The sequence below is a fragment of the Saccostrea cucullata genome, unplaced genomic scaffold, assembly GCF_032062105.1.
Source record: "Saccostrea cucullata isolate Sc308-1 unplaced genomic scaffold, CSIRO_AGI_Scuc_v1 ctg7068, whole genome shotgun sequence".
NCBI lineage: Eukaryota > Metazoa > Mollusca > Bivalvia > Ostreida > Ostreidae > Saccostrea > Saccostrea cuccullata.
Genome location: NW_026928239.1, coordinates 9,080 through 32,655, shown reverse-complemented (window position 1 = coordinate 32,655; position 23,576 = coordinate 9,080). Strand labels below are relative to the sequence as shown.

At 39.7% G+C, this 23,576-nt stretch overlaps 3 protein-coding genes across 3 annotated transcripts; all 3 read left to right on the top strand.

The window, feature by feature from the left end:
• Window positions 1-2,222: 2,222 nt before the first annotated feature.
• LOC134276873 (uncharacterized) lies at window positions 2,223-5,855 on the top strand. Its single transcript, XM_062759158.1, has 2 exons — window positions 2,223-3,363; window positions 3,514-5,855. The coding sequence occupies exons 1-2, from the start codon at window positions 2,223-2,225 to the stop codon at window positions 5,853-5,855; spliced, it is 3,483 nt and encodes a 1,160-aa protein (XP_062615142.1).
• Window positions 5,856-14,918: 9,063 nt separating this feature from the next.
• Window positions 14,919-16,337, top strand: LOC134276872 (uncharacterized protein F54H12.2-like). The gene has a single exon (XM_062759157.1). It carries the CDS (start codon window positions 14,919-14,921, stop codon window positions 16,335-16,337), a length of 1,419 nt encoding a protein of 472 aa, XP_062615141.1.
• A 6,376-nt stretch (window positions 16,338-22,713) lies between these two features.
• Window positions 22,714-23,121, top strand: LOC134276871 (endogenous retrovirus group K member 7 Gag polyprotein-like). Its single transcript, XM_062759156.1, has one exon. It carries the CDS (start codon window positions 22,714-22,716, stop codon window positions 23,119-23,121), a length of 408 nt encoding a protein of 135 aa, XP_062615140.1.
• The last annotated feature ends 455 nt before the right edge of the window (window positions 23,122-23,576 follow it).

Here is a 23,576-nt window from a genome sequence, read left to right as displayed (position 1 = left end):
ATTATATAGCCTCCATGGAGTGAGCTTAGTAGCAATAAGCATTACTTTTACATATACCATGTTAAAAAATTATACGAGCCGTTTTATAAATTATGTTAAATTTTACGCGTTTAAATTTTATGGATTTATAAACCTAAAAAAAAAAATACCCGTCATTCAGTAATATGAAAAAGGCGACATGATTTCAAAGCCAATTTCCACTGTTGGAGTACACGATGTTTTTAACATTCGACATGCCTGCGGCTCTCTGTGACCACGCACGTTAAAAAAAATAATGGAGAAACAAAAGAGAGATGGTAAAAATAAAACGTACATATAGTACATTACCTATCTCAAGACTTCCATCACTAATTATAATTATTTGCCGAAGCCCCTTTTTAATTACAATTTGGATAAAATACATTAACACGGAATAGAGAAATAATCTTGCGTGAACAGGCCAAAGAAAGTTATCAAAATTCAAAATGATTTTATGCACCAGTGTTAGGAATTGCGATTTAATGTAAGATCGGTGACGTATTCTTATTGATTCGATTAATTAAAAACACAATTTTCTATTAATTGATAGGTCTTTGTACACAATGGATTTTAAACACGATCACAGACACTTGCTTTGTTTACGAAAACAGGTGGCTGGTGACCCCGATCGGCAGCGTGGGATTGGCGCGTTTGATTATGCAACTGTTACAAACATCTAGGCTGGCGAACGTGGAGATCAACTAAATGATCGTGAATTATTCGATTAATAAAGCTTAAAATTACTTATAATTATATTTAATGTAGAAAGATAGATTTAATATATTCCGATGAAGACGTGTTCACTATAAAACTAATTAATAATACATAAAAAGAAAAACTAATTGTTATATAAATAATTTAATAATGAACCGTAAAGCATGTATAAAGACATTTTAGTAGAAATTTAACATTAAATACCATAGGGTATATTATTGATAGGAAGTTTGTGTAAATTATACACATGAAGAGGTCAGATTTTCTTTCCGATTGAAAAACGCTACCTGTTTACCTGGCCTGCTTTCTACTTCGTGTCACGCAATATCCCCGGTATATTCGAACAAATAAACATTCTCATCAGATCAAAAAGGTGTCAAAGAACAATTTTGTTCGTATAATCCAGATCGAAATATTTACCGTTTTTGAGTTATAAAGCAAAAACTTTCAAGCTCCCTAAATCCCTAATCATAAGGGCCAGCCCCTTTTTAATAGTATTATATGAAAGCCCTTGCAATTATGCACAACTTTTGTTCAACATGTCTTAACAAAATATTTTTAGTTTTCAAGATAAAAAGGAAAATATGTGTAAATTTTCGCTCTTTTCGGCGTTCTATTTTTTGACCCCTATATAGCGCCATTTTGAATACAGAAATCGAAAAACAAAAACCGATGTGCACAACTTCAATCCTTCTGTTATCTAAAACCAGTAAAATTTCTGCTCCAGCTCTAGTGGTCTCTGAGCCTTTGTTTGGAAATGAAAGCCTATAATTTTTCGTTTAAAGGGAAATAACTCAAAACCGGAAGTGAAATTTTGAAATTTTAGACAATATTCTGAAAGACTTTATTACCGTCTATAATGTCTGAAAATTTGAGCAAAATCCATTGAGAAATGAGTGAGATATGAGGCCTCAAAGTTGGCGTCTAGGAAGAAAACAAAAAAAAGAATAATAAGAATAATCTTAATCTTCAGAATCAGTAGAAGGTCTTCCGTTGGAAACGGAAGACCTTAATTAGAACGAATTCTTGATGAAAATAAAGAGCGAGAATTAGAGCTTAGGAAAAGAAATGCTAAAAGATTACAGAGAAGAGCTCAATTAGAACAACAACGACAACAACAACTACAACGACAACGACAATTACGGGAAAGAGAATTAGATCATATTCTTGATGAAAATAAAGAGCGAGAATTAAAGCTTCGGAAAAGAAATGCCAGACTATTACAGAGAAGAGCTCAACTAGAAAAACAACGACAGCAACAGCAAAGGAATAGGGCGCATGAGGGGTCAAAGTTACCTATTCATTCACCACCCAAACCCAAGGCCATATCCCAGTATTATCGAGTCAAAGTGAATGAAAGGGTACACTCTAGAAAGTTTAAAGCTCAAGAGGATTTTTACACTGTGATTTTTAAGGAGTTTCCAGAGGAAGAAAACAGAGGATTCGTTCGGCGATTATTCAGACACATGTTACAAACTTTCAAATCGAAAATGCAGTGTAATCCTAACGATTACCTCCGCCTGAACATACGCCACAAATCTCTGGAATCAGAGATTTGGTACGAGTTTACTCAATGTAAACATTTTAACGAGGACGTCATTTTAGACAAGATTGAAGCCGTGCAACAATCCAGAAAGGGGTTCAAACTGGGCGACGGGGGCATGGAATTCGATATGTTTCGGGTCAAGTATCCCGAGGGAAGTGGTGGAGACAGAACCAAACATCTACAAGTGAATAAGGAGACTTTTAAGAACAATAAAAGAGCCATCGTTCGGATCGTCAATCCCTGGGATAAATATTGTTTAGCTAGAGCCATCGTCGTGACTCGATTACACAGTCAAAAACCCGAACATCCAGACCCCGAATGGGAAAAACAATGGAAGCGCATGAGATTAGGCGATAGGCAATCCTTGAACCAGAAACGAGAAGCCATAGCCCTCATGGAACAGGCCGAGTGTGATATCACTCAAGCTTGTGGATATGCAGAGTGGACGAAATTACAAGAGGTATTAGCTCCCCAGTATCGACTGAAAATATTTCAGTTCAAGTCTACTTCGACTAAACTCACCTTAGAGCGCATCTTCAAAGGCTGGGGAGACGGAACTTGTTTGAACATATTGTTAGACGACCATCATTACGATGCCATCATATCCATGCCGGGAGTAACGGGGAACCAATATTACTGTGATCATTGCGACGTGGGGTACAGTCATGTCACAGACCATCGCTCCAAGTGTCCTCATCGCTGTACCTTTTGTTTAGGACAACACCCTAATTGTCCCGATGAAGGGATCGAGATTAAATGCCAGGAATGCCATGGAATGTTTAAGAACAGGACCTGCTACGAAAATCATTTAAGACCCCATAGTAAGAAGACCACCACTACTGTCTGCAATTTAATGGAACAATGCGAGAAGTGTCAGTCTTGGATACCTAAGAATTTATTCCCTCATCACAAATGCGGAGGACAGAAACAGTGTAAGATCTGTAAGAAAATCATCGATACCGATCATCAGTGCTACGTACAACAGAAGCCCCAGAAGAAGAAGAAGGGGAAAGGGACCTTAGAGTTTTACATCTATTTCGATTTCGAATGCACTCAGGAAACCGGCATTCACATCCCTAATCTGTGTGTGGCACACCGCGTCTGTCAACATTGCAGTCACTTACCCATAGACCAGCCCTGTCCTCATTGTCAACACATGGGACCCCGTCAGCACCTATTTCAAGGACCAGACACCTTAAAGAAGTTCATGGACTGGTTATTACAACCCACTACAGGTACTAAGAATTCCACTTTAGTACACGACGAAGCTATCATCATCGCCCATAACTTCAAAGGCTACGACGGACAATTCATTTTGAATCACCTGGTGCATTCCTCTTGCCTGAAACCTAACGTCATCATGAACGGCAGTAAGATCTTATACATGGAAATATGCGGACTGAAATTCATCGACTCGTATAATTTCTTACCCTTTGCTTTAGCCAAGATGCCCTCCGCTTTCGGATTCGACGAATTGAAGAAAGGTTATTTCCCCCACTTTTTCAATACGGAACAAAACCAGAATTACGTAGGACCTTATCCACCGTCAGCTTTCTACAATCCGGACGAAATGTCTATCAGTGGACGAAAAGCTTTTTACGAATGGTACGAACAACAGAGGGGGAAAGTATTTAATTTCCAGAAAGAGTTTGTAGAGTATTGTGTCTCGGACGTCGACATTTTACGCCGATGCTGTGCAAAATTTAGAGCCACCCTCAAGAGTTTGGTCAATGTGGACCCTTTCCAGGAATCCATCACTTTTGCCAGTGCTGCTAATTTAGCCTACCGTCGACAATTCATGCCTAAAGAGACCATAGCCATCATTCCGAACCTCGGGTATCAACCGGCACGACAATATTCGGCTAAAGCCTGTCGGTGGCTCACCTGGATGAGTCAACAGACTGGATGTCACATACAACACGCCAGAAACGGGGGCGAAGTCCAGATCGGAAATTATACCGTCGACGGATACCAGGAAGCGACTCGCACCGTCTACGAATTTTACGGGTGCTATTGGCACGGATGCCCCACCTGCTATCCCAGTTTACAGACCGAAACTCATCCTCATCGGACCCAATATACTTACCAGCAATTACACGAAGAAACCCTCAGAAGGACTGGCGATTTAGAAAACATGGGGTATACCGTCCGTGGTATCTGGGAGCACGATTTCGATCAGCAAGTGCAAAAAGATGAGAGTCTACAGCAATTTGTAGGAAACCTGGACATTCCGGATCCTTTGAAACCTCGAGAAGCCCTGTACGGAGGTCGGACCAATGCCACCCGATTATATTGTGAGGAAGGGGACATGAGATACGTGGACGTTTGTTCCCTATACCCTTACGTGTTGAAACACCGACCATTTCCCGTAGGGCATCCCGAGATCATCACAGACGAGTTCCAGGACGTGAGAAGTTATTTCGGTCTCATTCACTGTCGGGTCTTACCTCCCCGAGACCTCTATCACCCCGTATTACCTTATCGGACGGGAGGCAAGTTATTATTTCCCTTATGTCGCACGTGTGCCGAACGACAGGACTCTACGTCTCAAGATCGATGTCCACACACCGACCAGGAACGTAGTCTCACGGGTACTTGGGTGACGACCGAATTACATAAAGCCCTAGACATGGGATATACCTTAGATCGAATCTACGAAGTATGGCATTTTAAAGAAAGCAGTCAAGAGTTATTCAGATCTTACATCGATACCTTCCTCAAGATCAAACAGGAAGCCTCCGGATTTCCCCTCGACTGTAAGACCTCAGAACAAGAACAAGATTACATTCGAGAAGTCTTATACAAAACAGGCATCCGAATGGACATTCTCAGTATCGAGAAGAATCCAGTGAGAAGAACCATTGCTAAACTCTTTTTAAATTGTCTGTGGGGAAAATTTGCTCAACGCTTGTTATTACCCAAAACCAGATACTTGGACGAAGAAGAGGAATTACAGCAACTCTTACAAGATTCGACTCTCGACATCAAGGGCATGCAACTCTTAGACAATAAAGAGAACCCCAATGAAGACAAGATGTTAGTGAATTATCAAGACAAACAGGAATTCGTCGAAGAATGTCCCTTTGGAAACGTGGTCCTGGCTTGTTTTACTACCGCACATGCCCGCTTACACCTCTACGAGACTTTACAACCTTTAGGAGATCGGGTCCTTTATTTCGATACGGACAGTATCATTTACCAACATCGGGAAGGAGCCTTTAATCCTACCTTGGGCAATAGTTTAGGAGAATGGACCGACGAATTAGACGGGGATCACATCATCAAATTCATGTCGGCAGGCCCTAAAAATTATGGTTACCGGACGGCCAAAGGAACCGAGGTTCATAAAGTCAAAGGAATCACTCTCAACTATCGTACCTCCCAGATCGTGTCCCTAGAGACTTTAGAAAAAATGCTGAAAGAAGAAATAGAGGAAGTGACAGTAACTTATCCCAACAAAATCCAGAGGACTCGTGATCATGAGCTCGTGACCAAACCATTAGAGAAAAAGTATAGAATTGTGTATGACAAGAGACAAATTGTAGAGAATTATAACACTCTACCATATGGTTATTGATATGTTGATATGTTTGACTTTTTGAATTAAAAAAATTGAATTGTTGTTTTATGTGTTGTTATTTTTCTTCTTCCCTATAAAAAGGGGAGCAATACAAATCAAAAGTTCAGTCATGACTGAGAAATTGCTAGATCAACCCATGCGTTATCCCCAGTATGCTCGGCTCTCAAAGAGAGAAGCTACTTTTGAGCACGGATGGCCAGAACCTCTCTTAGGAAAAATACCAGACCTAGCTCGAGCCGGGCTTTACTACAAGGGAGTGAAAGATAACGCTACCTGTTTTCATTGTGGATTTACTTTTAGTAATTGGGATCCCGAGGACGATCCTTATGCAGAACATGCTTATTGGAACCCCAATTGTCCTTACATCAATCTGTATAAAGGACGAGGGTGGGTGATGAATGTGTTCATTGCGGGTTTAAATCAGCAGGGATATAAACCTTTACCTGAGATCAAACCTCTACTGAACCCAGAACCAGACGTCCAGGCTCGAGGAAAATGTCACATTTGTTTAGACGAGGAATTACAAATCGTTTTTCTACCTTGCGGACACGTATGCTGCTGTGCTTTGTGTGCTCCTTCCTTTCAGTTTTGCCCCATCTGTCGAGGCGAGATTCAACAGTCCAAACGCCTATTTCTGTGTTAACTATAAATAAGACCCTGAACCCAACTTTTCCTTCATTGATCAACATGTATTCCGAGGAGACACCCCTCCCTTCTTTTCAATTGAAACACGAGTTTACCATGGTGGTTGCAGGACCCTCGAAATCGGGCAAAACAGAATTCGTCAAGACATTAGTGAACAATAGAGACTGGATCACCCCTATGCCCGAAAAAATCGTCTGGTGTTATCGGGAATGGCAACCCGCTTACACTTCTTTAAAAGAGAAGGTATCTTTCATCCGAAATATTCCAGAAGACGACGAGAAATTAGTAGCCAATTTGAGTGTGCCCCATTTACTCATTTTTGACGACATGATGGGAGGAAAAGCCATCGAATCTATTGTGGATTGGTTTACCCGTAAAGCGCATCATCGGAATACCAGTGTGATTTACATCACTCAGAATTTATTTGATCGAGCCGCCTCTCATCGCACCATTAGTTTGAATGCTCATTATTTAGTCTTATTCAAAAATCCCAGAGACAAATCTCAGATCAGTGTGTTGAGTCGTCAGCTAGCTTTACCTCATTTGATGTCTGCTTATCAAGAAGCCACCCAGATACCTCACGGATATCTTCTCGTGGACTTGAGTCCCCAGACCCCAGACCAATACCGATTGAGAAGTCGAATGTTTGAAATGTTGACTGTACACATGCCTCAAGAGTATAAATAAAAGTGTTTCACACTCTTCTGAGTCATTGTTCATTTCAATCTCATCATGGCTCCATCAGCCAAGAGTAAATTAGTGAGAACCTTACGACGTTTACAGCGGGAACGAGATCCCGCGAAGCGAGCCCATTTAATCGAATTAGGGCGTAAAGCCTTATTGAATTGGTTTGCCATGGGAGCTCGCAATTTAATGAAAGGGGTCTTACCTATCAATAAACAGACCCAAAAGTTTATTAATAATCATCGTCAAGATTTAAGAATCATTGCCGATCAATCGGCCAGTGATGAAGACAGAAAAACAGCTATTTTAAAACGCGGAGGAGCTGGATTTCTAGGTGGAGTCATCATTCGTCATTTATTCAAATGGAATAGTCCTAAAAAACGGCGGGTTCGTCGTTTAAAGAGTGTAGTGGTAAGAGTCGATAATAAGAAACAAAGAGTGTTTCCGGATTGGATGGTCCGTGTCGGAGGAGCAGCTCAAAAGAGCAGAAAAAAGAAGAAGAGAAAAGCCCCTCCCAAGAAGAAAAAAGCCCCACCCAAGAAAAAAGCCCCTCCCAAGAAAACAGCGAAAAGGCGAAAATCTGCTCCTCAAACTCTAGCTCAACGTAAAGCCATGCCCGAAAGTTTAAAAAACGAAATCAATCAGTATTATAAGGAACAAAGACAAAAGACCATAGGAGAATTGCTCAAGAAACAAGCAGAACTGAGAATGGATCGTGCTATGGGACCCATAGGTAGTCAAAGAGCCAGCGATTTAGAAGTGTTTCCTCGAGTGAATGTGGGCATTCCCTCCTCCTCCTCTTCCCCTGGAATTAAAGTTCCCATTCATGTCCCTAAAATCACACGTTTTCAACCCTTGACGGCCTCCACCCCTCAACTACCTAAAGGCCTGAGATATAAATGTCGATATTGTGGGAAAATTTATGTCAGGGAGAAAGCGAGAGATAAACACGAGAGCGACAAACACGGAGGATATGCCCCTCCTTAAGAGAGACACTATAAAAGGGAGTGACATGAGAGACTTCACTTCATTGTTTTCAAAGATGGCCAAGAAGAAAAAGGGATGTTGTACGCGATTAAGAGCGCATGCCCCTCTTTTAAGAGTGTTATCGGACCCTCACTATTCCTCGTCTTTAAAAACGGGGATTTTAAAACATTGTTCTGGAGATTGTATTCTGAAAATTTGTGAGATCGTCTACAACCTATTAAAAGGGGTGTTACCTCTCAATTCGGCTCAGAAACGAAAACTAGCTCCTAAGAAACACATCTTAAGGAGACTGGTCCGACCCCAATCCATACAGAAACGACGAGCTTTATTAGTACAACAAAAAGGAGGAGGTATTTTACCCCTTTTAATCTCAGCAGCACCTTTACTGTTGGATGCCGGACATTCTGTCTATAAAGCCATTAAAAAGAAGAGGAACAACAAGATACAAAAATGAGTCGTAAAATGGTGTTAGTACCTGAAGTTCTGTTGAATGAACTCAAAGGTAAACTCCCCAAACCTCCGGAATTTCAATCTACTCTGAGTATAGGTCAAGAATTGGACCAGATTACCAGACGTGAAGATTTAACTCCAGAAGAAAAAGTGGCTTTATACGGTCAAGAACTTCATCGGTATAGGAATTATTTACAACAAGCGAGAGAGCCAACGACTACCAAAAAAACCCCTGCACCCTTAGCCCCAGCAGCACCAGCAGCCCCAGCCCCCGCAGCAGCAGCAGCAGCTCCAGCAGTAGCAGCAGCACCACTAGCAGCCTCAGACCCCGAGATCGATCAACAAATCATTCAAAGTGTGAATAAACCCATGCAAAGAAAAGCTGAATTATTATTAAATCATTTAAAGAAAACCAACGTCTTGACTTGGGATAAAGACGGAGAAATCAGTTATCGAGGTCAAAAAGTGCCCGATTCTAACATTGTGGATATAATGGCCGAAAACATGAGAACCAGATCCTTGAAAAATCGTCCGGTGCCTAAAGGATTAGATGAATTTGCTCAAGCTTTAAAAGAGACCCGTACTCCCATGACTTACTTGCAAAATCGAGACCTTATAAAAGCCATGCAGAAACCAGGAAAAATCAGTACTCCTAAAGGGGCTTTGAGTGACGACGACGACGAAGAGGAAGAGAGCGGATTTCAGGATGCTTCCTCTTCTTTTTTGACCCCTATTAGTCGACCTGTAGAGGCAAGATCAAGGGTGTTAAAAAAATTCACACCTAAATATAGTCCCTATCGAGCCCAAAAGCAATTAAAAGCCCAAGAAGAAGAAGCCAATAAGAAATTAGAACAAATCGAGGAAAATTGGCTTCATTTGCCTAAGACATGAAGAAGAAGAAGAAGAAGGGAGTAGAAGACATTTTAACAGAGATTTATTACGATCCTAAGAGAGGATATGGAGGCATACAGACTTTGTATCGTCAGGTCAAAAGTCTGGGGCATAAGATTTCTTTGAACACCATACGAGAATGGTTAAAAGAGCAAGATACCTATACCTTACATAAACCCATTCACCGAAAATTCCGGAGACAACAGACCAGAGTGACGGATATAGACGAACAATGGCAATTAGATTTAGCCGATGTGTCCAGTTTAAAGAAACACAATGACGGCTATACCTTTTTATTGTGTGCCATTGACGTCTTATCTAAATATGCATGGGTGGTGCCTTTAAAACAGAAAACGGGGAAAGAAATGATTCGAGGATTACAAGAGATTTTCCGACAAGACGGTCGACGTCCCGTCCGCATTCAATCGGATCAAGGCAAAGAATTTACCAATCGAGAATTCTTACAGGCGTTTAAATCCATTCATTTCTTTACCACTCGCAATACGGACACCAAAGCCAGTATCGTGGAACGATTTCAGAGAACCCTCAAAGCACGCATGTGGCGATATTTCACTCGGAATAAAACCAGACGGTATTTAGAGATCTTACCGGATTTAGTGTATGCTTACAATCATACCTATCATCGCAGTATCCAAAGAACCCCAGCTCAAGTGAAGCCCTCCAATGTGTTAAAAGTCTGGAAAACTTTATATGGGGAAGAATCATCACCTAAAACCAAAAAACCCCCCAAGTTTAAAACAGGAGATAAAGTGCGCATCAGTAAAGCTAAACGCACTTTTGAAAAAGGATATTTACCGAACTGGACCACGGAAATATTTACCATTGCTCGACGAGTCCCCGGTCGGTATCCTTACGTGTATCGAGTACAAGATTACAACCAGGAGGAATTAGAAGGGACTTTTTACGAGAAAGAATTACAACAGATCATTAAAAAAGACGACGTGTACGAAGTAGAGGAAATCTTGGGGTATAAAAAGCGACGAGTCGGGAAGAAAATCATTCAAGAAGTCAAAGTCCGGTGGAAAGGATATCCCCCTAGTTTCGATTCATGGATTCCCCAAACGGATCTCATCAAATAACACCTCATTGGAAATGTTGTGGAGAGAATATTCCTCGAGAAGAAATTGTGTATTTTGCACAATTATTCATTTGTATTTCCCTCATCATCACCAGTGTGGTCATGTTAGCTTTACACGATTCTAATCGAGAATATTGGATGGTCTGTGTGAGTTCTTCGGTCGGTTACATCATGCCTAGTCCTACCATGATACATCATACCCCTAGGGTCAAGAAGACCAATTCACCCAGTTAATCCCGGAATCTAAAAATAGATACACCCCTCTATATAAAAAGGAGACACCATAACCCTAAGAGGATCATTTCTGATCTGAGTGAGGGACAGAGCACACATCATGGATTTTTTAAGCTCAGAGTATCGTTGGAAAATAGTAGAACCTGAAGGGACTAGTCACAAAGGAGAATGGATGAAAAACAAAGAGACATGTATTCAAGATTTCTTTGATAAGAATCCAGGACAAACAGGTCTCAATGAAATCTACCTGTATAAGAGATTCAAGTTACCGCACCGCAAAAGAAGCAAACACATGGTCTTATTAGGACCCAGATCACCTAAATATGGAGAATTTAAATGGAAAGTCAATTACGTCTTGGCTCACCGAACACAGGGACCCGAGAAGACTTGGATTCATGGGAAATGGATGAAAAAAGCTGGAGATTGTATGAAAGACTATTTGGAAGAAGTGGTCGTAAAAGGATACGATATCATGGACTGTGCTTGTGAAACAGACTATTTGTACATGAGGAGACCTTTTCCCATACAAAAAGAACTGAACAGAAGTTTTGAATGTTTGTTATTATGATGTTCTTGTTCTTGTTATTGTTGTTGTTATGAATAAAAAAATAAAAAGAAAAAACCAAAAAAATTCTAGTGTTGTTAGTTATTTTTTTCCCCTATATACACACATACAACTAAACGCTCTATATACACACAACAGAGCGCTCTATATACACTAGCTTTGTCATGATGACGTCACAATCACGGATTTGAATCGCTGCCAAGTATTTACCTGTGTAGTCAGCATAAAAAACGTAGGTCTATCGTATTGATGCACACGCCCCCTAATTTTTTGCACACGGTCCTTACAGGTATAAAAAGCCAGGTAAAAAGTGCACACGGCTCACAGCAGGTATATAAAGCGGAGCTGGGAGTACCCTGCACTCATTATTTAGCCATCATGTCTTTTGTGTGGAGAATTATCTATTGGATTGATGTAGAAAAAACAATATGTTATCACTGCAATGAGAAGACGAAAGAGATACATAAATACGTCGGCTATAACGATGCGGGAGAAGTTGTTGATTGGTACTGGGGATGTAGTAAATGTAGAGAACCTATGCCACACTGGATTGTAGAAGACCCCCCTTCCATGGAGACTTGTGGTTGTAGCTGGTGCCTGAAATATTTCATCTGGAAGAAAGGAATTGAGAACATACCGCCTCCCCGATGGGTGAAAATGACCAGGAACAGACCTTTGAAAGAATGTATGATGTGCTGCCAGGAAAAGACTCGAGGAAAATGGAAATGCGGACAATGCCGGCAATATCCGTGTTGTGAAAAGTGTGTGAAGAAACTCTTTGAGACTTCCTACAAGAAATGCCCCTTATGCCGATATGAAGGACAATAAAATCATTTTTTTTGTATTTTTTGACTTGAATAAAAATTTGTGTTTAAAAATTCTTTGTTGTTTTGTTGTTTGTTTTAAAAATAAAATATAATTTAAAAAATAAAAATTTAAAAAATAAAATAAAAATAGATGAAAGGTTTTATCAAGAGGTATATAACAAAACCCTCTCTCATTCTGAAAAAGGACACTGAACAAGTCAGACGTGTTTTTTGTTTCAAAGATGCAGTATCGTTGGTATTGTGAGAGTCCCATTAGTCAGTGTATGTACATGCAAGGAGGGTGGATGAAAACTAAAATAGGAGCCATCATGGATTTCTTTGAAAATCATCCAGGCTATTACCTGGAGAATGTGTGGTTGGAAAAAAGAATGAAAATTCCCTATCCTCCAACAGGATCTAGAGTGAGGGTGAAAATCAACCAACATTATCAGCAATTCAAATGGGTTACTTGTACTCAAAGGAATCGACTGACACCCATCAACACCATTCAGAATGAAAGTTCATGGTACTCGGACATTGGAGATTGTCTGAAATATTATTTCAAGATGGAGAAAAAAGGACTGATGTTTCCACCTCATTATTGTCCTACAGAGTACTTGTATTGTCGCATCCCCTTTTCCCAGATTAAAGACTCGGTGGAAAAGAAAGGACATTTGTTGACTCGAGTGATTGAGGACCGATCATCAGAAGACGAAGAAGAAGAAATAGATGTGTAAATCATTGAATAAATGTTTTGAATTTTAAAAAAAAAAAAAAGTGTTGTTATAAATACAAAGGTCTTAAGGTCTAGAGTCTCAGTCTTAGATTGAACATGGCCGAGAGCAGTGGGTTTTACATGACTTTACCCAGTGATGGGTCTATGGCCTCTTTTTCTAGCAATACGACCGCTCAATTTAAAACCTTATTACCACAATCCCTAGATTTAACCGACGGAGAATGGGAAGTGGCTTTAACAGAAATGATGTATCCCAATTCATTGAAAAACATTACAGAAAAGGAGGCTTATTTTGACATCCTGGTTCCTCAGTCTTATGCTCGCCATATCAAAAACCCCAATGTTTATGGCAGATTTAAAATGAAAACCTTAGACCCAATGCCATTACGTCAATGTCCTGTACTGCTCGATTGGGCCCATACTAAACGGCCTGCACTCGTTGAACTAGATAGCAAGATGGAAATTAGACGAATTCACTTCAGACCCGGGCCTTACACTCACCCCAAGGCTTTAACAGAGGAAATAAGTCTAGGACTACAGAGATCATTGAAAAAAATATGGAAAACCCTTGGTGATGGAAATGAAGAAAAATCTATGAAATTAGTATATTACGAGACCTATGATCGAGTGATGTATGAAATCAATGAAAAAATGCTTACTCCCTTATGCATTCGTTTCCCCACATCCCTAGCTTATAAGCTAGGCATGGACGGTCAGAAAGTATTTCTTCAGAACGATACAGAAAACATGACCAAATGGATCAACATTAGTTACTTGGGAAACAGTACTGTGGATTTATATGAAAATCTGAAATCCATGTATGTCTATTGTGACTTGATTCAACCCCAGACGGTAGGCTCCAATGCCTTGAAACTCTTAAGAGTGGTGCCTTGTACATTTCATTTGGAGGATTCAAAACAAGCCAAATGGGAACCCATTCGAGCGGAATATTTGAAACTAAGTAAAAAACATTTCGATACCATTGAGATTCACATCATGACTCCTTTAGGGACTCCCATGCCCTTTGTAAGTGGTAAATCAGTGGTGAAACTTCATTTCAGAAAAGTCTACTGAGATGAATGTACCGTTATTGTGTTCCATCTTATTGGGTGTGGTGGCTTGTCTGGTCTGCTGTCTGTATTGTATTCAGCCGTAAAAGGGTATAAAAGGAAGTCCCCCGAGGATATAAAGGTCAGTTGAACAAGAGACATGAACCATGCAGTATCATCCCGGATTACTGAGACAAAGAGGACACAGTTGGACTTATCATAAAGGTTTATTACGTCAAAAAGGCGGAGCAGTAGGTTCTATCATCTCTGGATTGGTGGGAGCCCTTCCCTTGGATAATCTATCGGGAACTCCTATTACAGGATTACTCAAATTGGGTAGGCTTTTAACTCACATGAAACCTCAAAAAGGAGGAAATTTTTTAAACTTCCTCTCGGCAGCAGTCCCTAACATACCCCTACCGGGCATAGGCTCAGGTTTGACTCTCAAAGAAGCGACCAAGTTAGCCATGGGGCCACAAAAAGGTCGAGGATTTGTCAAAGATTTACTCAAACATGGGAAACAACAAGCCATCATGGCCGGAGTGAAGATAGGCAGGGATGTGGTGGGAAAAAGAAAAAACATCAGAAATGCTCTTTTAACCCACGGACTCAATGCGGCCAAAAATACAGGTCTATTTGCTTTCAATCGAGGAGTCTCTTTACCCTTTAGAAAGAAAAAGAAGAAAAAAGGACAAACAGGTCAAGGAGAAGAAGAAGAAGAAAGCAGACAGGGAGAGGAAGAATCCTGTTAGCCCGAGGGGGTCCTAAGAGAAAAAGGAAAAAACAAGGAGGAATTCCTAAAAGAAAACGTCATTTAGATGTGTTTGACTGAGAGAGAGAGAGAGAGAGTATAAATAGGACAGTCCAGGGAACAGAAGGTTCATTTGTGAAAACTGAATCCTAGTAGACACATCATGTTACAGCCCGATTCCTGTGCGTGTGGGATGAACAATTTAGAATTGTTTCAAGTCCCTCCGACTAATATTGCTTTAGAAGACTCGAAATGGGAAGAATATTACCCCATTTCCAGTACTTTAGATTCCGACACCGCTCCCATCGAATTTGAAATCAAAGGACAAGGAGATCACTATCTGGATTTATCTCAAACTTATGTTCAAATGGTATGTAAATTTACCAAAGACGATGGAAGTAATCTGACTGGGGCAAACAGCACTTCCAGTCCCGTGAATAATATCTTACATTCCATGTTTACGGAAATCGATGTCAGTCTGAATGGAAAAATAGTGACTCCGGGGACAGATACCTATCCTTACAAAGCTTATCTGGAGAAATTATTGTCTTACCGACCCAGAACTTTAAAGACACAGACGAGGGCCTGTAGTCTGTGGGAAAAAGATACAGCAGGACACATGGACGAAGTGGGGTTAGACGACCTTGGTGTAGCTGCAAATAAAACCTTTAATGTAACCCCGGGTCAAGATGGTGCGGCTGACACGGTGACCATTAACCAACCCATCCTCACAGCGTTACCGGCCAATTCTAAAAACGAAGGATTCCGAAAAAGACACCAAGCTATTGCTGACAGTAAGAAAATCAGTTTGCTGGATACTTTACATTTGGATTTGTTTCAACAAGATCGATTTCTACCTAATGGAGTGGACGTCCGTTTGCGATTTAATCGAGCTAGACCCTATTTATACATGATGATCAAAGGAGGAAGTACAGGAAAAGTGAAAATATTGAGTATGATCTTGTGGGTGAGAAAAGTCAAACCCACAGCAGTCATGATGAATACCATTAATCAGAGTTTGAATACCCACAGAGCCAAATATCCCTTGAGAAGAGTGGAAGTGAAAACCTTTACCATTCCCATAGGGACCCAGTCTAAGATAACGGATCATCTGTTTCAAGGTCAGATGCCTAAACGTCTCATTTTAGGCTTTGTGGAGAATGCGGCCTTTAACGGAGATAAAACTAAAAATCCCTTTCATTTCCAAAACTTTGGGATCAAGAAATTAGATGTCAGTATCAACGGAGAGACCATGAGTACTCGTTGTTTTGAGCCTAATTTCAACGACGATTTATATCTGAGATCCTATCTCAGTCTGTATCAAGCTCTGGGGAAATTAGGAGAAGATTGGGCTCCGGACATCACCCTAGAAGAGTATAAAAGCGGCTACACTCTATGGGGCTGGGATTTCACTAAAGATCAAGAAGCGCAATCGGATAAATTCCACATCATAGAAACAGGAAATCTGAGAGAAGTGCAGTTTACCAACAATACGGTTAACACCATCAATTGTGTGGTGTATGCAGAATTCGATAACTTATTAGAAATTAACAAACAGAGAGAAGTGAGCATTGATTACTAAAAAATGGATACGGGACAATTGAGAGAAGTCTTATCCAGAGAATTCAAGAGTTCTTTTGGAGGCGTGTATCCTGTAGATTTATTACCGGATCAATTAAGACCTGGAGAAAAAGCTGTGGTGGTCAATACGGATCCTCAAGATCGACCTGGAGAACATTGGGTGTGTCTATATGTGAGCAATCCCGTGGTGGAATATTTCGATTCTTATGGATTTCCTCCCTTACAAAAAGAAATTCAAGATTTTATCCAGCGTCATGCTCAACAATGGATTTATAATCCGTATCGCTATCAAGACTGGAATACCGATGTGTGTGGACAATATTGCGTGTATTATTTACATCAAAGAGACAAGAAAAGAAAGAAAACCGACGAGTGGCTATTCCCCTTTGACCAGAGTACGGCTTTACAAAGGGACAGATACGTAGCGAATTGGTTTAAAAACACTTATCATAAATTACCTACGGGTCATGGACAAAAGTGTCAATGTTTTTATCAAAATGTATTGTAAATGAGTTGTTTGTTGTTTGTTTGTTGTTTGTTGTTACATAATAAAAATGAAAAAAAAAAAAATCTGTGTTCTTATTATTATTTATGTGTTAGTGTTTTCAGTATGCAAAAAATCCAGTTTGAACTGGTTTTATCAAAAAGATTTTGACTGTGAAAAAGATGTGCAACAGTATATAAAGATGATGCAATAATATAAAAAGATGATGCAAAGTATTTATGATGTAACAGCATAAAAAAAGATGATGCAACGTATAAAAAGATGATGCATGTTAAAAAGATTGCAACACGGCCCTAAAAAGATGATGCAATTCAAGGTGGGGGTATAAAAACAAGGTGTTAAAGACGATCCTCCTCAGTTGGTGGGGCATGTGGTTGAGTAAACGACAGTTTGGCAAACGAATTCCTAGAATATTAGAAGACATGGAGATGGATAAAGATAAATTTACCTTATTAGAAAAGAGAATGACGGAACCTATGGAGGGGGATCACGAAGCTCCTCAAACAAAAAGAAGAATAGAGTTGAAAACCCTGGATCCGGAACCTAAGAATGAATATATACCCCTGCATGAGCCTATCAATGATCCTAAATGTCCAGACAGATTTTACAGGACAGCCATTAATTGGACTTTCACCATTAAAGAGCCTAAAGAAGAAGAAGATATAGACATGTTTCTGAGCAACCAAGATGATTTCTTCTTCGGTTTCCAGTATTTGATTATACAAAAGGAAAGACATCCCTGGACAGGAGAACTGCATCAAATCAGGGGATTCATTCAAATGAAGGAACCAGAAGGAGGACTGACTATGTGCAGACTTCATATTGCTGCTGATTTTGCTATGTCTCACAGTACCCCAGAATTGGAAAGTATGTTTTACAAACAAGGAGGTGACTATGAAGAATATGGGGTTCTGAAACCTGAGGAGAGAAATAAGGAATTGGAGCCCAGAGATTGGATAGAATGGGAGATAGGAGCTTGGAAGAAACCTGAAGCTATTGCAGCCAGAGAAGCTAGGAAGAAAAAGTTCTTAAAGAATGTGAGCTGGTCAAGATGTGAATAAATAAAAAAGATTTGAACTGTTATTTATTGTTAGATCTCAATAAAAAAGAAAAGAAAAAAAAAATTGTGGGTTTTTTGTCATTTTTAAAAAATAGGTTATCTCCCTTTAACCATAGATTTTTTCAAAACACCAAAACAAAAAGTGTTGAGGGGTTTTTAAAGATTGAGGGAAAAAAAATAGATACAATTTAAAAAAAAAAAAAGTATAAATAGTAAACATGGTACAAAACACACCTCAGTTGTGGACTGGTTTCATTATGGGTAACACCTCCAGTAAAGAAATGAGTCAGAACACTAGATTAAAGGAAACTGAATGGTTACTTATACAGGAGGGAGGAAAAGATATCATACCACCTCCCTTGATGGTAGAACATCCTGCAGTATTTATACCACCTCCCTTGATGGAAGAACATCCTGTAGAATATAAACCTCAGGAGGAGGAAAAAGAAAACATAAGACCAAACAACAAACTCTTGGAGGATATTAAGGCTCATTATCAAAATAAACAGAAAGAAAATACAGGCAATGGATATATTGCTTACTTAAAACAAGACAGAGGTAGAATAGCCAATAATTGGATATTTAATTTAACTGGGTGCAGACAGGAAGATGTAGATCAAATCATTGGAAGTGATTATCAATACTTGATCTTACAAAAAGAAAGGCATCCAGAAACTGGAAAACTTCATCATGTGAGAGGATTCATTCAAATGAAAAACAGAGTTCAAGGGAGATACATGTACAGAAAGATTCATAAATTAACCTGTTTTGAGATGTCTTACAGCACCCCAGAATTGGAAAGAACTTTTTATAGACAAGGTGACTATGAAGAATATGGAGTTTTAAAACCTGATGTGAGAAACAAAGAATTAGTTCCAAGAGATTGTAGATTTACCTGAATAATAAAAAAAAAAATCTTGTTTTATTGTGTTGTTGTTGTTCTATAAAAACAAGGGTGTTTTTAAAAAATAGATTCATTTTACATCATGAGTCTCCAGGAGATACAAGGTGATTTACTCAACTGTGAGGTAGAAGCTATTGTTCATCAATGTAATTGTTTAACTGTAAAAGCTCATGGATTGAGTCAAAGTATTGCAGAGAAATTCCCACAAGCTAATCTCTATGCCACTCGCAGACCTCTAGGGACTAGAAATTTAGCCGTAGAAGAAGATAGAGGAATTCCAGGCACTATTAAGGTGTTTCCCTCACAAACCCCTGTGGTCATTTGTTTATTAGCTCAATGGGATTATGGAAAAGCAAGTCACCGACCTAAAAGAATTTCCACTTATCAGGATACCCCACAAAACAGAGAGCAATGGTTTCAAACTTGTTTACAAGAAATGGGGGAAAGTTTACCTTACCAGACTTATGCTTTTCCTTACAAGATTGGGTGTGGACTAGCCCAAGGAAATTGGATTCATTATAGACATTATATTGAACAATTTGTACACACTTATGAAAAACATGTGTACATTCTTCATCATCATCATTAATTGTGTGTTTTCATGTGATGTAAAATAAAGAAGAAAAAAAAAAGTACCTTTTTATCTGTCATACTCTAATGTCTGTTTTAAACAGGAGATGAAGGTCCATCGCAATCCCCATGCACTCATAAGCAGATCTCTGGGGGAGGGGGGGGGAGGCAGTAGAAACACTCAAGTAGTTTTTTTTTCCCTGTGATATAATGTCAAATATTTTAATGGAAAATTCAGAAATTCATTAGCACTTAAAGATAAAAAACTTGCTATCTTTATGAGTATTGATTTTTCATTATCATATTTATTTCTTTTTATTCCATTTTAAAAATATAAACATTTAAAATAATTATCTTAATAATAATAATTAAATAAATTAAAATGATATCTCATTGAAACTTTTTTTTTAGATTCAAGTTTTTGTTTTTATGTTAGTTATTTCACTGTGTATTTCCCCAAAGGAAGACCAACAGCCAGGCTTCACTTCACTTAGAGAATGGATTGGTTAGGAACAAAACATATCTTCCAGGTTTGAGGACTGTATAGAAAAATAAAACCCATTTTTTGTTATTAAATTACATGAGACAATGCCTCTTATAAATGTAATACAAAAATAATATCTCTTATATATATGGATTCCTATACTCTAATCATATTAAATGTCATTTGTAAAAAATGTATTTTTAAAGACAGATTTTATTTACTATAGACTTTTAAAATGATGACATGAATAGCAGGCCATACTTTAAGCACATGACAAAAACATTTTCTCAAATTACACAGAAATGGGTTATTTAGCATAGCTGACATTAAACATATAGGTGAGGGATAACATAATCACAATTATAAACAATGTGAAACAACTTTAAACGACCTACAAGGTAGATTACAAGCCTTTTTCACTGGGGTAAAATCTTGTCGAAATTCGCCATGGCCGCCATACTTTAAGCACATGACAAAAACATTTTCTCAAATTACACAGAAATGGGCTATTTAGCAAGCCATTGTATAAATAATCACAATCATAAAAATAAACATTTAACACTGATATAGTAGATTACAAGCCTTTTTCACTGGGGTAAAATCTTTGCGGAGATTTTTTATTTTATTTCTTTTTTTTTTTTTTTAAAAAGTGACAATGTTATAACTTGAGAGAAACACAATGTTTCTTTTTTTTATTGACTGTTTAAGTAGGCATCTTTTCGAAACAATTGGGTAGCCCTTAAAAGGGCTGTTTGTTGTTTTTTTTTTCTGGCTTCAAGTGGAAGTCCCTGCTACCCTAGGAAGCAGCCAACAGCCTCTGCACAATCAGGCCCACCCTTTCGTCTTGTTCATCGGAGTCTGATGAGCTGTCCGGGGGGTTGAACTCTACCCTCCGGGGCGCCGGCTGGATTAGGGGCAGCCGGTTCCTGCAGAGGGGGCAGGGCAGGTTCACTTTGCCCGCACAAAGTAGGGGATGGCCTCTCAGGCAAACAGAAATTGCTGGTTCCTCCGAAACAGAGGGTGCAACGCTCTGGTCAGGTTCCCCAGGGGGGAATCCTCCCCTGATTCCGGGGCTGGCTCTGCGGGGTCGGGGACGCGGGTCTGGCTGGCGGTGGTGCTGCCGTCGATGGATGTGGTGGTGCTGACCGGGGTGGCGTCCTCCTCCGGTACGGGTGGGCCCGGGCTCTCTCCCTCTCGTTGTTCATAGCGATCCTCGCCATGGGGATGTCGACCAGGACCTGTCCGTTGTCTATTCTTCTTGCGATAATGCGGGACTCAATGGCTATCCCGGGGATTAAGTAGAGTCGTTCGTGAAAACTCATCTTCTCTGCAACCGTCTCTCTCTCTCTAAATCAGCTACGATCAGAATGACACTGAGAGCTCGGAGGGTCTGTATTTATACACAATAGCAGACGATTGTGCAATCGCGGCAAAACATCAACAATCCAATCATGTGATCAAATGTGATTGGCTAACAGAAAAAAATCGCTTTTGATCATGTGATCAAAAAAAGCCCCATCACAGTGACAAAGCAAAATTGAAGGGGGAAAAGGCAGAGAGTGCATATATGTGTGTAACATAACACTGATGTAGTATTACATGATTTTTTATTTCTTAAAAACTAACAAAGCTTCTAACTGTTTCTCCTCCGAAATCGTATTCGATCCGCTACTAATTGCATCCAGGGACTTCTCCGGTCTTCGGGGGGTAATTCGTAGATTTGATTGAGGCTGGTATTAAAAGTCACGGATTTCCTAGCCTGTGTGAAATTTCCAGGTATTTCATTCCGTATTGAATACATACTTTCTCCATCGCATCTATGTCCTGCCACAATAAAATCACTTTGCCCGCTTGGGGATGGGTCAGGAAACTGTAAGGCTTTCCGAAATAACAGGTCAGGTTCAGTCCGTACCATTTCTGGGGCAGAATTGTTTTCATATGTCGACATAGAAAATGTATGGTAGCTAGTCTCCCCATGGTCGTCGCATGATGTGATAAGGTTAGGCATTGTAACCATAAATCCTGAAGGGTTTCCATGATAGTGCTGGCTTCCTGAAATACTTGTTCTGCCTCCGGGGGTAGAGATTCTTGGTGATTTTGTGCCCATCGTACTAAACAATCATACCCATCTAAAATCAGAGAGTGAGTGTGTATCAGGGTTGACATGATAGTCGATTGTGAAGAAAGGAAGATTTTTCTTCTCATTTATACCCCCAGTATAAAACGTAGATGTATATTTTTTTTTGCACACGGCCCCCCTACAGGTGATGCAACAGGTATAAAAAGGTAGGTCAAAGGTGCACACGGCCCCCCTGCAATCGCTGCCAAGTATTTAAAAGATGTATGCAACAAATATTTAAAAAAGATAAAACGATGCACACAGAGCAGGTATATAAAGCGGAGCTGGGATTTGACGATCAGTCTTGGTTCGCATTTCGAACTTGACAGACGTGAAAAATATTTATGGCAGAAGCAATGATGAATACCCCAGACAACCCCAACTATGTGACACCTGAAGGTTATGTAGGAGCCCCCATGCCAGAGTTTTCATGTATAATCTTCCAGAATATGCGAATAAAGAAGATATGGGCCTATTAAATACAACTCTGGATGGGATTGTTAACATGCTGTCCGCTCTTGACAACAAGATGAATGATATGAACAACAAGGTGAGTGATCTTAACAACAAGCTGAATTATATTGGTGAGAAAGTGCGACATCATGACAACACGCTGAAATATATTGCTGAGAAGGTGGGTGATCATGAAAACAAGCTGACTGATCTGAAAACTTACAACGCCAGTGAATTTTGTTTGATTCGTGAAAATCCAAATTAGAAGTCACTAAAGACAAAATGAGAGGAGGAGGAAGCACATACCAGAAAAAAGAAGGACAAGGGGAATCGGGAGAAAAAAAGAAAACTAGACAGACGGATCCATGCTATATCTGCAAAGAGTTAGGGCATTGGGCCCCAGATTGCCCAAAGAAAGATTTGTGCTACAAGTGCGGGAAATTTGGCCATTGGGCTAATCAGTGTACAGAGGATGAGGAGGATCAACAATTCGTCAAAGAAGAACAAAAACTGGAGAAAAAGCCTCAGGAACCCAAGATCTCAGGGACCCACCAGACCAAACCTCCAGTGAAAGAAGGAGACAAAAAAGAGAAAAAAAAGGAAGAAAACAGAGAGAATCCAGGACCCAGCACTACTCACAAGAGGAAACTATCCCTGATGACCGATAAGGCACAGAAGAAGAAAAAGTAAATTGTTGTATTTTTTCACTTGAATAAAATTGCTGTGTTCTTGTTTCTATTGTGTGTTATTGTTTTTTTTTCATTTTTTGAAAATCACTGTGAATGATGATGCAACAGGTAATCAAATTCTTGATGATGCAAAATCGTAAAAAGATTGTGCAATCGTAGTATCAGCAGATGTATAATAGTATAATGTAAACACAGTGTAAACACACCCCCGTATTTAGGGGGATGTATATGTACTGAATTGACCCAGCTATCCCCCACAGGGGCTGCACTCCCTTGACCCAGCTATCCCCTCCAGGGGCTGCACTCCCTTGACCCAGCTATCCCCCTCCAGGGGCTGCACTCCCTTGACCCAGTTATCCCCCAACCCTAAAAGTGCACTCAGTTGACCCAGCTATCCCCCAGCCCCAAAAGTGCACTATCAGTGATTCATATAATAAAACAATTATTTTTTTTCAT